General features: G+C 43.0%; 1 protein-coding gene across 1 annotated transcript in view; it reads right to left on the reverse strand.

Annotated features, from left to right (window-relative positions):
* Positions 1–6,658: 6,658 nt before the first annotated feature.
* PPP1R21 (protein phosphatase 1 regulatory subunit 21) overlaps positions 6,659–15,352 on the reverse strand; it is a 41,750-nt gene continuing 33,056 nt past the window's right edge. Inside the window, exons 20-22 of the mRNA XM_015427669.1 lie at positions 13,430–13,528; positions 11,712–11,840; positions 6,659–8,104 (exon numbers count right to left, since the gene is read on the reverse strand). Of these exons, the coding sequence (XP_015283155.1) occupies positions 8,075–8,104; positions 11,712–11,840; positions 13,430–13,528 (258 nt within the window). The 3' untranslated portion in view covers positions 6,659–8,074. The remainder of the gene's footprint in view (positions 8,105–11,711; positions 11,841–13,429; positions 13,529–15,352) is intronic.

Consider the following 15,352-nt stretch of genomic DNA (forward strand, 5'->3'; position numbering starts at 1 on the left):
GTCTTTTCCTGGATCCCATGATGCCCCCCCCCCCCCAGTTCCACAGTGGGAAAGAGAGGGAAGCCCAAGGTCAAGCCGCAGCACTCTCATCCTGGCCGCTCCCAGCAGTAGGTAGCGGGGGATCTCTCCTCAAAAGTAAGGTTTCTGGCATGGCTATTTGTGGGGCGGGGCTTTTAATTAAGGGGGCAGGGGCCCTAAATACCCTCCTGTAGCTACAGGCCTACCAGGAACTGACATTGACTGCAGGCCTGGTTGTTTGAACCGCTTTTCTGTTTGGTCAAGGGATCGACTGTGTCTCAACATCCAATGTGCCAAGATTTTTACTGGTCCTTGGTTAAAGCTTGCCAAAAACCCATACTCAGTCCATATAATTAGCCCTTGTAATGCAGTCAATCTTCTAAAAAGGAAAAAAAGAGTACCACTTCTTTTCTTCTGTGTCATGACATTTTTCCTTCGAGCTAACTCTGCATCACAGAAAGGATGGACATAACTGAGTAAGTGGGTTGCTTCTGCCCTCAATCTTGGTAGCAGAAAGGGTTTGGAAAACTAATCTCCCTCCCCCCTGCAGTGCACTTCAGCACTGCCCCCAAAAGGTCAAATATTTAGTAGGTGCAAGATAATAATGGTGTTCTTGCACAGCCCACAGCCAAGAGATTCTTTCAAACAATTACTCCTTGTTCTGATATTTAAACAAGCAGAGAATGGGGCTTCTGAATTTAAAGGCAGCAGGGTCATTAATCTGCTGTTACAACCTAATCTCCTTTCATTTCCTGTCGTTTCCCCAGTTTACATTAAAGTGCTCAAAGTGCTGAAGCATCAGATCACTTAGAGCTTTATGAATTTATGCAAAGCTTGGGGGCAAAAGTACAGTTCTATTCTGGTTAAGCCCCAGCACGTAACTCATTTCTTCCAGTAGTATTACCCTCCTCCCCTTACAAATAAATGCATCCTTCACTTTGGAAAGTTACTTGAGCACAGGACACATTAAATTTCACATAAGGTGCTGCTATCTGATCATCTTTGTGCCGAGGAAGGCTAGACCTGGGAGTGCATTTTATATAATACAGAGAAGCTGATACTCTTTCTTACTAAGGGTACACTGTGGCCCTTGATGAGGAACAATCCAATGTTAACAAGAGCCATATAAAACTGGGGTTTAGATTTTTGTGATTTTATTGATGCTGTTGTTATTTATAATCTGTATTTTCATTGCAAGTCACTTAGTGTATATGTATAGGATTCTGCCCCTCAAGCCTGTCCAGGAATGAGAGGGAACCCTGTACTTTTACAATACAGTAAACAACAACCCACAGAGGTAGGCTACCGTCTCTGGATTTCAGAACAATTTGCCACCAGAACCTCTTTTAACTAGAGTCCCCTTCCAGCCTAAGAGCAAGGTTCAGACTCTTAGCTGGCATCTGGGTTTTACACATTAGCACTTCATTCCCAGAGCTGTACCTTAATGCTCAATGGTAGCGTGTGGCCAGCTAGGCACAGGAAATAGACTTGGAATCCCAGTTACAACATCAGAGACCTTTTAGAAATAAGACTAATGTTTATTCAGTCAGAGCTTAGCAAAATAGACTACAAGTTTACAAAATAAGAAAGTCTAAGGCGATTTGCCTTAACTAAACATTACTGATTCATAGTTACCCCATTCAAGAGCATCCACAGTCCAAGAGTAGCACCAAGTTATACAGTCCAAGTAGACACCAAGGGATTTTGAATAGGAGAAATCCCATCTTTGCACTCCATGTGCTTTAAATCAGAAAGCAAGCCTTTGTTCTCCAACAGACCACATGTCCAGGTGCAATAGACAGCACAGAGCAGGAACAGAACAGAGAGCGAGCAAGAGAGAAGAGAACTCTCTCCCATTGGGAATGACCAGTTATAGGCCCATTCCAGTCACAATCAGCTGTGGCCAGGCAGCCAGCTGCGAGTGGACAGGGGGGTGGGCAATTCTTGGTTGTCATGGATGCAAGTGGGGATAGGCTGGATGTCCGGAGACTCCCTCTGCAGTCAGGTGACCCCAAACTCCAGTCTCCCCATCGGCTACGTGACTTTTTGCATGCTGGCCTAGCTTCCAGCATGGAAGTGTGAAGAATGTGGGTTTATGGCATGCAATTGAGGCCATGGGGCCCACCATTTGTCTTGTAACAGGAAACAAGACATAGCCTGTTATCAGAAAGATATCACAGGAGAATGCAGGAGACATTTAGAAATCAATATTTCTATACAGTATGTTAATGGAAAAAACAAGATGTGTGGTCAGTAATACTGGCTCTGCAAATTTTCCAGGCTGATCAGAGTTGTCCCTTTGAACACCTTAGCTTTTCACCCTATTTGCCTATGCATTAGTTTGCGTACAGAGGTCAGCAGTTGAGGAGGAGGAGAGAACTCTGTTGCTGTTCACTGGGGAGAGTATAAGAACATAAGAATATAAGAGAAGCCAATGTTGGATCAGGCCAGTGGCCCATCCTTTTAACTGGAGATGCCAGAGATTGAACCTGATACCTTCTGCATGCCAAGCAGATGCTCTGCTACTGAGCCACAGTCCCTCCCCTATGCTTCAGGGCAATAGTTGTCACAATCTTTCCACTTCGTAATTTGATTAACATAGACAGCACTATCTTGTCCCAGTACAAGACTCTCCACTCCATTGTACCCTGTAGAAGAAAAAGTAGTACAAAGAAACAGCAAGATTTCTAGAATGTATCCTGAACTTCTCATCAGCCTAGGCTGAGTGGGATTGAATGCATTGTTTGTTACGCATCTGTGCAGGATGCTCTATTAGAATTATTTTCCTCCAGAGATTTTAAGATAATTGTGCAGTGAAAGAGGACAGCGGACAGTTCTGTACTTTACTTATTTATCAAATTCACCTCTTCCACGTCTTCCTTCCAGCCCCAATTTAATCTGTGCCAACTCTACTGCAGGGGATGGGTGGGCAACCCTTCCCCAGATATCTCCTGCCAACTTTCTTGCCTAGGCTCCAAAGGAGAGCTGGCTGGAAACATTTTAGAGGTGATTTTCTCAAAACTGGGCATGAGAGACAAAAGATTTCAGGGAATAGGAAAACATAGTAGGGAGAAGACAGTCTAAACAGAAGAAATACTTACTAGTGTGCAAGAAAGAATAATATGAACAATAAGGTTGAGGTATAAAATAGAAATGTTGAACGTCTTAAGCAAAGTGAATCAGGAAAAACGAAGCATGGATCAAAGTATCACACACAAGATATTTGTTCTAATCACACACAAAAATTAATAAAGGATCCTGAAAAAATATTTTTAAAATTTTGCCTTTCAGACAGACATCAGTTATCAGTCTTCTTCAGTGCCTAATTTACTGGGTAAAAAGGTTAAAGGTTCCCTTGCTCGAAAGCCAGTCGAATCCGACTCTAGGGTTGCAGTGCTCATCTCCGTTTCAAAGCCGAAGAGCCAGCGCTGTCCAAAGACGTTTCCGTGGTCATGTGGCCGGCATGACTAAACACCAAAGGGCACAGAACGCTGTTACCTTCCCACCGAAGTGGTACCAATTTATCTACTTGCATTTTCTTGCTTTCGAACTGCTAGGTTGGCAGGAGCTGGAACTAGAGATGGGAGCTCACTCCATCATGCGGCACACTCGGGTCTCGAACTTCTGAACTACCGACCTTCCAATGCCTGCAGTTCAGCGTCTTAACCACTTGAGCCACAGTACGGAGCGACAAGCCTATGTGCTCAGAGATATTTTGGTAATTAACAAGGTTATAGTTATAGATTTAATATTAATAGTTATTGTATTTGTATGTTTGGTGAGGTGGCACACAGAGCATACTGTAATCATGGGGCTGTTTTGGTAAATGGTGAGCCATGGAGTACCACTGCTTTAAACTAAGGATCTGAACCAATATATTTTTATCCCATCCTTCCTGCAAGAAGCTCAGGGGATTCTCTCTTCCTCCATTTTGTCCTCATACCAACCCTGTGAGGTAGATTAGGGTAACAGTGACTGGCTCAAAGTCACTCAGTGAGCTCCATGACCAAGTGGGGATTTCAACTTGAATCTGCAACTAAACACCAAAGGGCACGGAACGCTGTTACCTTCCCACCTAAGTGGTACCTATTTATCTACTTGCATTTTCTTGCTTTCGAACTGCTAGGTTGGCAGGAGCTGGAACTAGAGATGGGAGCTCACTCCATCATGCGGCACCTGGGTCTCGAACTGCTGAACTACTGACCTTCCACAGCCTGCAGTTCAGCGTCTTAACCACTTGAGCCACCGCAGCCCCTAATTTACTGGGTAGTGAATTCCAAACTCCTTCAATAGGCAAGACCACAATAATTGCACTTCTTAATTTACTATATTATGAAGCAACCTGAGAAATTATAATGTCTCTCTAAAGAGTGCTTTTACCACTGAAATATAAAAAGCATTCTCCATGAACATGATCTGAATGAAAGCACCATTTACTGTTAACACATTATTCACACTCGGTATGAAAATTAGAAACCGGTGCTTAAAATCATCTTCAATTGCTATATTGAGTGTTAAAATTACACTTTAGTGCATTCTAAAATGCAAGTACTTATAGGAAAATGTCATTTAAGAATGCCTTCATTCCTCAAAAGTATCTAGAGAGTATTTCAAAAAGTACAGGTGCATATAGCCTCTTCTCTGTATTCCACAGGAAAGTAAAAAAGTCTCAGGCAGAGAAAGGTCTCGCTATACCTCCAGCCTCAAGAGTTTTAAAAAATGGAACAGCAATTATTTGATACAACTGCTGGGCAATGTGAAGAATCTAACAGGTTTCATATTACATATTTGTAAATCACGTCATATGGACTAGTGCTTTTATTTCCATTTATTACAGTCATGTGTTTATAATGGTCTAGGAGGAGAAAAATAGTTTCCATAGTTTAAGTCTTAATTGTTTTAGAGAACTTATATCCTGCTTTTCTGCAAATTTGTACTCAAGATAATGTGCAAAATTAATAAAGGCATGGAATTAAATTGAAAGCCACAATATTACATCATCTAAAAGTAAGTTAAATTATTGTTTAACATGTTCAAATGTTTAGGTCAGTAGGTTAAGACCTAAAAAATGAAATGACATTCAACAGAACAGATACATTTCAGTCTGTAACTAAGAATCTTACAAGAAAAGTAAACAAAGCAAGGGAGTGAAGCAAAATAACAGACTCCAAGCCTAATATGAGCTCTCTCAAGTTCTATATTACTTGAAAGTTTGGGAAATGTATCACTAAACCTGCAGGAAGTGCATTTCTAAAGCAGAATTAAGTAATCCCTAGTAAACTGATGGGCATAATGTTGTCTCCACGCACCTCTCTCAGGCTGACATGTTGTCAGTCCAGACAGCTACATCAGATAAAGTAAATGTGCCCTAGAGTATCTCACAGTATAGCGGAGAATGCTGAGGGTGTAACTTTCAGACCACAACAATTGCTTCTAGAGAACATTTGGATGGCTTACACAAGTCAGGCCAGGTGTGTGTGCACATGCACCTATGCATGTCATTCAAATACGACAGCTGTTAAGTACTTTAAACATCACTTCTCCAGACAGAAACTTCCCTTGTACAGCACTTGCAGACTAAGTAGGACAAGGCAAGCTTTTGGAAGAGTATCAGTAACCTTTTTAAGTATGCATTTCATAAGATGTTCAACAGAACAGACTTGTCCTACTTGATCAGATCTAGCATACTAACATAGGCAAAAGCCAGTCCACGTGCTCTTGGAGGTTGGAAATGTAAGTCAGTGGTCAGTCACAGAGTCCTGAGCTGAGACTAAAATGTGTGAGCTAGAGGCTAAAAAACTGTGAGCTAGCTCACACTAACTCAGCTTAGAGGGAACACTGATAATAACTTAACATAGAGATTGAATGGCCTGTATTAGTTCCACAAGTACCACCCAGGGTGTGTATCAGGCAAGACTAGCCTGGGAGAAAACTGCAAGCACATGTGGGTCTTGATGCACGCCTCCCCTCTTCAAAACCACACTGCAGATGTGCCCTCAGATGGCCCTGGAGAAACATTCATATTCTACAGAGAATCTACAATTCCCTTTTCTAATGTAAACCAGCATATGATATCCAAAACTGAATCATTCTTTGTCTCCATACATAATGCAATCCTCGCAAATTCTGCTCCACCAGATGTTTTGCTTTTCACTCCCTCCTCCCACTTTACCAGCTGTATCACCGTCGAGCTCTGAGCAGAGATGACAAAGGATTTTGGGAATTAACAGCACAATAATGAATGCAGACTTGCACAAATCTGCCATTTTTTAAATACAGTACCTTAGGTGGCCTTGATTTTTATGTGCTCTGAGACCAAATAAACCACATAAATGTATATTCTAACATGTGATACCTTTGTGGTTTGGGGCAATTTAAGATTGATTTTGCCTTTAAAAGCAGGAGTTAAAATTAATCTTGGAGTGAGGTAATCTTTCAAAATGTGCTGCCCTTTAACATAAAATCCACCCTGCCAAAGCCAAAACATTTAAGTCCTGTTATCCCAAACACAGATTTAAATGTTGGAGACTAAAATCCTTGAGGAACAGACATGCCCAGAGGCAATTTTTGCTCAAAATCACATCTGCTGTTAAGATGAAAACACAAAGATTCTCTTGAGGCAGAACAATTTAACTTGGCAGTATATTTATTCTGTATTCATAATACACATTGACATGGTTGATACAATGGAGTAAACCCTTGAACACAGGACTATCTGTTATGGGAGCAACAGAAGTAATTCAATATGAAATAGTCAGTGAAGGAACATCTTATGAATGAGTGGTAGAGAACCTTCCCAGAAATGTGTTGAAAAGGCCTTAGGTTAGTGCAGCCAAGATTCCCACAGAAAATATGAATGGGAATAATTTTTGAACCCCAAGATGTCCACGGGATAATTCCAAAAGGCCATGGGGCCAATTCAGACATCCAACAGCCCAACACAAGAAACAGGCAGCAGGAAATGTTTTACAGTTTCGGGAATATACATATATGCAATCTGTGTGGCAATTATGCCTCTCTGGATGTTCAAAGTGTGCATATGTCTCTATGCACAATCTTTACTGTCAAAGAGAAGGAAAATAGCATTGTGGAGATCAGGCATATTGCTGAAGCCCAACCCCACAATGTATAAGTTATTTTCTGGCCCATCAATGGCTGAACTGGCCTTTAAGTGCACAGCTTTGTCCAGTTTGGTACTTTGTTAGTCAGATTCACTATAGCAGCCTTCATTTGAAATAGAGGATCCATCATAAGTACCATCCCAACTCCTGTCATGTAAAAGATCTTCCTAAAAAATAATTTTCATCATTTTAGTTTCCTCTTCACATCTTGCCATCCACTTCTGTCAGCAGGTACTGAGGACTTGCAATAACAACAAAAAAACGGATAAATTACCTCTCTTCACCACAGTTTTATACAAATGCCTTCTTTGGCCAACTTTCTGCACCTGATTTCAAGGGACTACGACTGTACACTTTTTAATTTACTCATTCTAATTGATGTGAATTTTGCATGAACTGCCTTTCTCAGGCAATATTCTAAGGTAACCTAGAAGAGAAGACTATTAGTAGTACACTTTACAATAACTGCACAGCTCACATGGCCAAAAACATTGATAGCTCTGACTTTTTTTTACACTTACAGAAAGGAATGGATGGGCTGGAATGGTGACCTCATAGGCAGAGAAAACAGTTACCATAGTGATGCCAGATCTGTTTATCCAAACATCCACTCAAATATACAAAACTTTGGAAGTTTGTACACAGAAATTAAAAAGCAGTTACAAAGTGTGGTAAAAAGTTATGGTTAATTCCTATGCAAGTTACCCACGGAGTGTGTGTTACCCACCTGCTTTGTAGACCATAACAAGTTTGTTTTGCTTTATGCCAACTACCAAACCTGGTGTGGTCTCAGTTCCATACACAACACCAAATTACAAGTGTCTAAGTCCACCACTACAGCCATGTGCAGTCAGGAGGCATGTGCCAACTGAACACTTCCAGCATCTGTGTCGCCATGCAGCAGCGAGATCTGAAAGACAGCTGGCTGGTAGATACTATCGACCCTTATTCTTCTTGGAATTTCCCTAAAATAAAAGTAGAAAAAGCAACTGATCAGAATTGTCTAGTATCCAAAATATAGCCTGGTACTGCTATGCTGGGCATTTAAAAAACACACACAAAAACAACTATGTTCTTCAGACAAACCTCCCTGCCTCCCTCAGGATTGTCTGTATGGCAATAGACTTTTTCTGTGCTAGGCCCAGTCCACTGGAATGGCCTACCAGAGTATGGAGGGCACCTTCACTCACAGGATTCTGGAAGGCATGCAAGAGGGTTTTATTCCAGAGGGCATCTGGTGGAGGGTAAACTGCTTTGGCAGATTTGGCTGCATTTTTAATTTGCATGCCGCTACGTCTCCTTGGGTCCTTGCAACCTGTTGTTGCATTGTTAGCAATTTTGAGTCCAGAAATAAGACTGGATATAAACAAACAGCATATGAAAACACAGACAACAAAAGAATTGCTTCTTACTGAAGGGTGATTGAAGAAATAGACTGTTTTTTAAAAAAAACCTGAAAAACATCACAGTGAAAATTTGAGCTATGTGAGGTTTCAGTGCAGATAAGCCCCAAGGCAGTCAATTGTCCCCATGTTTGTGATTAAAATTTCTGCTTGCCGGTTCCACAAAAACTTTCCACTCCATCACAAAACAGATACTATGGCAGAAATCCTTACAGCTTCCAGAGTTTTAAGGAACCACAAGTATGCTGTCCTGGTTAAAAGCCAGAAGATAGAATGAGAAAACAGTCAGGGAGTGCCAGATTTCAGATGCAACAGCAACTGCTGGGAAGGCAGCCGATGCATCGCTTTACACAATTTATTTCCAGTGTATACATTTAGCACTAGATACTATCAGCATTTCCACTTGCCCAGTTCCCTTCTCCCTGAGGTTTCTATCCTGTGTAACTTTGGTCTACATAGGGCCCACAATCCCCAGTTCATGTTTTTTGGTGGTCAAAAGGAGTTTCATCTCCTTTTGCCAGCAGAAAAACTAGTCAGCTCCATCCCCCAGTCTTCCATAACAAATAATGAACTCTTTTTCAAAATACAAATTTGACTTAAGAGTATATTTTTAGAAGCCTACATTATGTCTATTACTGTAAATACATTTTAAAGGGACTACTAAAACCCCCTTTAACTTCTCCAAGTATTTCATGAATTAATACTGTGCACGTAGGATGGGTGGAAGGGTATACTGCAGAACACTGGCCGTTTCCAGGAGACCTATTTATTGTGGCTGCCAGAGGAAGAACAGAAGAGAATAAGAGATTGGATTTATACCCTTTACTCAGCATCTCAAAACAGTTTGGTGTAGTGGTTAAGTGCACGGACTCTAATCTGGGAGAACCAGGTTTGATTCCCCACTCCTCCAATTGCACCTGGCTGGATGACCTTGGGCAAGACATAGTTCTGATAAGAGCCGTTCTTGAAAAAGAGCACTTTCTGTCAAGAGCTCTCTCAGCCCCACCTACCTCACGGTATCTGTTGTGGGAGGGGAAGGAGTTTGTAAGCCGCTCTGAGACACCTTTGGGTAGTGAACGGCGGGGTATAAATCCAATCTCCTCTTCTTCTTACAATCTCCTTTCCCTTCCCCTCCCCACAACAGACACCCTGTGAGGTAGGTAGGGCTAAGAGAGCTCTTTCAAGGACTGCTGTTGAGAGAACAGCTGTGACAGAACTTGTGACTAACCCAAGGTCACACCAGCTGCATGTGGAGGAGTGGGGAATCAAACCCAGTTCTCCCAGATTAGAGTCTGCGCTCCTAACCACCACACTAAACTGGCTGTCTAAAAGAATGCTGGATTAGGTGGATTTAAACCTAATCCAGCAAGAAGGAGGAGGAGGAGGAGATTGGATTTATACCCCGCCCTTCACTTGGAGTCTCAGAGCGGCTTACAATCTCCTTTTCCTTCCCCTCTCCACAACAGACACCCTGTGAGGTTGGTGGGGCTGATTCTGAAAAGAACTGCTCTTTCAAGAAGGCTTTTATGTTGACAGATTCTCTTGTAATACAATCTTCACAATTCACTGGTGTGTATCCAATGTAGAACAGTGTATATTCAGGATCACCTCACAAAAGAGAATGTCTTAACTCTAAAGTGCAGAAAGCAAGAATGCATTCTTTAATACACAGCAGCATACCATCGAGATTCTACATGTCTAGAATCTACCACCAATTATTATGTCATACATAAGGCTTGGCAGAATTGCATTGTTTACTTACTTCATTTACATCTCATCTGTTTCCCAGTGGGGACCCAGAGTGGCATGCATTTTATCCTCACAACAACCCTATGAGATACATTAGGCTGAGAGTGTGTGACTGGTCTGAGGTCAACAGCAAATTTCCATGGCAGAGCAGAAATTCAAACCTGGGTCTCTCAGATCCTAGTCTGATACTCTAACCACTACACCATACTTGGCTCTCAAACAGAGAGGTCCATAAGCAAACAGGCTCCTATTTCAACAAACAGTGCTTAATCTAAGCTTCAAAAGCAGGGGAAGCAATAGGAGGATGGGAAAGACAAAGGTGACAAGGACTGATTACAAGTAAATGTAGTTATAGTACTTAGGCTTTGGGGAAGGGGTGAAGTGAGTATTAAATGGGTTAAGCAAAGGGCTAAGAATCTATCAAAGAAAAAACAACCCAGTTTTGAATCTATGAGGGTGTGGGAGCTGTCACAACATAGGTAGGATATTGTATTTCATGGGGTTTCATCATTTTGTTCACATGCTCACTCATGATTTGTTTGCCAAGAATCAGAGTTCCCACTTATTATCCCCAGCAGTTTTTTTTTTTTATCAAGTTCTCTTCACAACAGCTCCATGTGACAAGTCCTGTGATGGGGAATCGATTGTTCTACACGACTAGCTTCCTGACAGTCGTCCATGCCGCTTTATTTCTAGAGGAACTGCATTATGATACAAAACAGTTGAATGGGCTTAGAACATCTGCCCTCTTCATTAAGCAGCCTCTGCCAATTTCTCCAATCTTTTTTCACATGGACAGCTTCTCTTAACCCACAAATACCTTTTCTATACTTTCTGCCATCAGCCCAGTCTCCTGTTCCCAACCTTCTGGATACAGACACTGTCTCTTCTTCCTTCTCTACACAATTTGGGTATTGTTAAGCAGCAGTGATGAGGGACAGAGTCCTTATTCCACAGACAAACCCATCCCTGGAATATCTTCCATGATTCACAGGCCAAACACTGTTCTTTTCCCTCTGCCCTTTCCCTTCCCCCACTTTATATCTAAATAGTCATGTTGTAAATGGGGGAGCATGAAGCAGGCAACTCTCAGTGAATTTCAGACTTGAAACAATACAGATTATCCTTGAAGGAGCCTATGACTCAGGCTATGATGAGAAAAATACACAGCATTTACATTTTACAGTTTCATCCCTTCAGAGACTCAGATTCAAAACTGGGTTGTTGTTTTTTTCTTTGATATTCTTTCGGAGTTTGATGTGCTATAAGTCATGCAGTCATTTAACGCCAATAAAAAAGGGGCATTATATAATGCTTTGGACTGAAGTGTTTTTCGCTTATTGTAACCCACACTACACAACCAAAAAGGGAGGCAGTACTAGACACCCAAACCACAGTCCATGCTAGTTAGGCTACATACCTTACTTGCCAGCTTTAGTGTATCTATTTCTTCCCGTTGTTTGGATAAGGTTTCATTCATACTGCAGAGGTGGTCACTCATCATACTTAACTGATCTTCGTAGCTTCTCTTGGTTGTCGTCAACTCATCCTGAAAGGTCAGAGAGACAGTGCGGTTCAATTTTGCCCAGCACCATGAAATACTGAGATGTATAACATCATGCTGGTACCACAAAATGCAAGACAGACAGAAGTGCAGAAAATGTAACATTTCTCAGTTCAAAAGATACTGGATCCAAAGTTGTGTGAGAAGAAGGCACGTTGACAGGTCATGGAAACTGCCCTTCCCCCACTTTGCATGAGGAGGTTTCCCCTTGGGCTGCAGCCCCCACCCCCTCCCCGAACTGCACACCATGCTCTCTCTCAGCAGTTCCCTCAACCTCCAGGAGCAGCTTTCTGGGTGCATAGTGGGCTGCAGAAGAGATGGAAAGGAAGAAAAGGTCTCTTCTGAAAGCCAGTGTAGTGGTATAGCAGCTGAACAAGGAATGGAGGAAACTGGGGCTTAAATCCCAACATCCTCCCCACCTTTAAACTTGCACATTTGACTTTGCCTAATCACTCCCCCAGTCTAGCCTGTTTGTGAAGATAAAATGGCGGAGAGGAGAGCTGCATGCACACCTTGCACTCTCTGAAAGAAAGGTGGGCAAAAACGTAATAAATCCTGCACATGGAAATCCACTGGCAGTGGCTGTGTTGACTTTTTAAAATCTTGAGCAATGATTGGTCCAGCAGGAGGCAACTATCTCCTCTTATCACTCTAGATATTAAACTGGAAATGATCTGGAACTTATCTGATATGCTGCAGCACTATCGCTATTGTACCTGTATCGGAGACCCCTGAGATCCTCAGCTGAGCTCCTCCAAGCTTTCAGAAGAGACCAATGGACAATTTTTTATAGTACTTGCATCTGTATTCCAGGTGCACTCTTCCTTCAGACCAGTGTTTGACGCAATCATAAGCCTATGAACTAGGCTACACTGAGGGGTAGGGCTTTCCCAGTGGGTTTTTACAGCTTGCTAGAAAGGGTCAGGAGAGTGATGAAGGAGCACTTCAGCTGGCAGAGATCAGTCTGACTGAGCCATTATTATGTCATTTACAAGAACTGATTCACATGGCCTGTCCTATTGGGAAAGTAGTGCGGCACCCCCTACCACCACAGAGCTGTACTGGAGACTCTAGTGAGAGATTCACTACGATAAGAGATGGTTGTTTCAAGCGCGTACATATCCCTCCTTTTGGCTAACTGCTGAAAGGGTGGGAAATATGCCCAGATTGATAGGAATAGAAGTTTTATGTTGGAAGATATCTAGGACATACTGCACAATACTGTGTATGTTCCAAAAGCTGCCATTTAGTTCCTGCATGGAGCTTTCTGTCTGTCAAGCAAGCTTAGAGGGCAGCAAGTAAACATGGGAAACTTTGCAAATGAATGCTATGGAGAAACACCCGCCCACCGAATGAAGACCTTTTGAGAGATGCAAATCATGATCCAAGAATGCCATCTTTTTGCAGCCAAGAAAGTGAACTGCTGGTGTTTCAATGGCATGAGGAACCACTATAATTCTGAAACAGTCATTGCTACCAATATAACTGCTCTGTATGGGTTTACATGTGTCAGTTGGTTATAATGAGCCCCCCCAGAGTGGATCCTATCCACTCCAAAAATTGAACTGTCTTGCCTGTAATCTGGTGATACTCTGTCTAGCTTGCCTCATGTCTTCTGATGACGATTCTTTAGATTTCTCAGCTAGAGAAAGTCGCTTTGCAAGTGCTCGGCACTGTCAAATCAAAACCAAGAGAAACAAGTTTACTGTCAAATCAAAAATGAGAAACAGCTGGATTAAGGCAATTCGGCACTGCTGCTATTATTACATTTTATGGCAGCGTTCAACACAGTCAATTATGAGCTTCTGACCCACTGCCTCGCTGACGAGGGGATCCATGCGGTGGCCCTTCAATGGCTTACCTCACTTCTCCATGGTTGGGGACAGAGGGTACCTCCTAATTTGTGAGGTCCATCAGGAGGCACTTCTCTCACCGATGTTATTTAACATCAATATGCACCCCCTCATCCAGTTGGCATGGCATTTTGGGCTTGGGTGTCAACAGTACGCTGATGACAGCCAGCTGTATCTGTTACTGAATGCCCACCCAGATTCCACCCCGCAAAATCTGACCGTGGGTCTAGAGACCATGGTGTGGTAGTTAAAAAAAGAGCAGACTGAGACTGAACCCGATAAAGACAGAGGTTCTGTGGCTGGAGGAGGGAGGACTTGAGGCCTGGGGCATCAACGCTCTTGAAGAAGAAGATATTGGATTTATACCCAGCCCTTCACTACCCAAAGGTGTCTCAGAGCGGCTTACAAACTCCTTTCCCTTCCCCTCCCCACAACAGACACCCTGTGAGGTAGGTGGGGCTGAGAGAGCTCATTCAAGAACTGCCCTTTCAAGGACAGCTCTTGTCAGAAGTATGGCTTGCCCAAGGTCATCCAGCAGTTGCAAGTGGAGGAATGGGGAATGAAACCCGGTTCTCCCAGATTAGAGTCCACGCACTTAACCACTACACCAAACTGACAGGGTGCTGTTGACCCTGGCACAGTCTGTCAAAGAGTTTAGGTGTGATTTTGGATGCCTCCTTGAATATGGAGGCCCAAGTCACACATATTGCCAGGTTAGCGTTTTTCCATCTGCGTCAGACTTGGCAATTGGCCCCTTTCCTGTTGTGCCCTGATGTAGCCATGGTAATCCATACAACAGTCACCTCCAGGTTAGACTACTGTAACTCACTCTACACTGGCCTGCCCAAGAGACTGACCTGGAAGCTCCAGCTGACCCAGAATGCGGCAGCATAAATCCTGACGGAAATGTCACAGACGGCACATATACAACCCGTGCTGCACCAGCTACACTGGCTTCCAGTGGAGTACTGAGTTAACTTCAAGGTTTTGGTGTTGACCTTTAAGGCCTTGAGCAGTCAGGGACCGACGTATCTGTGGGACCGTCTCCTCTGGTATGTCCCCAGAAGAGTGTTAAGCTCCTTGGACAGCAATGTGCTGGTGATCCCTGGCCCTAAAGACATCCAGCTGTCCTCAACCAGGGCCTTTTCAGCCCCAGCCCCAACCTGGTGGAACTCTCTGCCAAACAACATCAGGCCCCTGCAGGACCGTATGCAGTTCCGCAGGGCCTGGAAGGCAGAGATGTTCTGCCAGGCCTTTGGTTGAGGACAGCGATGGCTTCCATCTTGGCTGGCACCCTCCTCCTACTCTCTTTCCATCAGATAGTTTTATTCCTCCTCCCCATACCCGCGAGGTGGCCACGGTCCAGAATTGGGAAGAAATTGTAATTTCGCCACTTGATCTTTTTAGATTACTGGATTAGCATTATTTATGTACATATCCTATAGACCCTCCTCCTACTCTCTTTCCATCAGATAGTTTTATTCCTCCTCCCCATACCCGCGAGGTGGCCACGGTCCAGAATTGGGAAGAAATTGTAATTTCGCCACTTGATCTTTTTAGATTACTGGATTAGCATTATTTATGTACATATCCTATAGTTTTAATGTTTTTACTATGTGTTGTATATCACCCAGAGCCCAGCAA

This window comes from Gekko japonicus, unplaced genomic scaffold (assembly GCF_001447785.1).
Source record: "Gekko japonicus isolate JY-2015 unplaced genomic scaffold, Gekko_japonicus_V1.1 scaffold174, whole genome shotgun sequence".
NCBI classification, from domain to species: Eukaryota; Metazoa; Chordata; class Lepidosauria; order Squamata; family Gekkonidae; genus Gekko; species Gekko japonicus.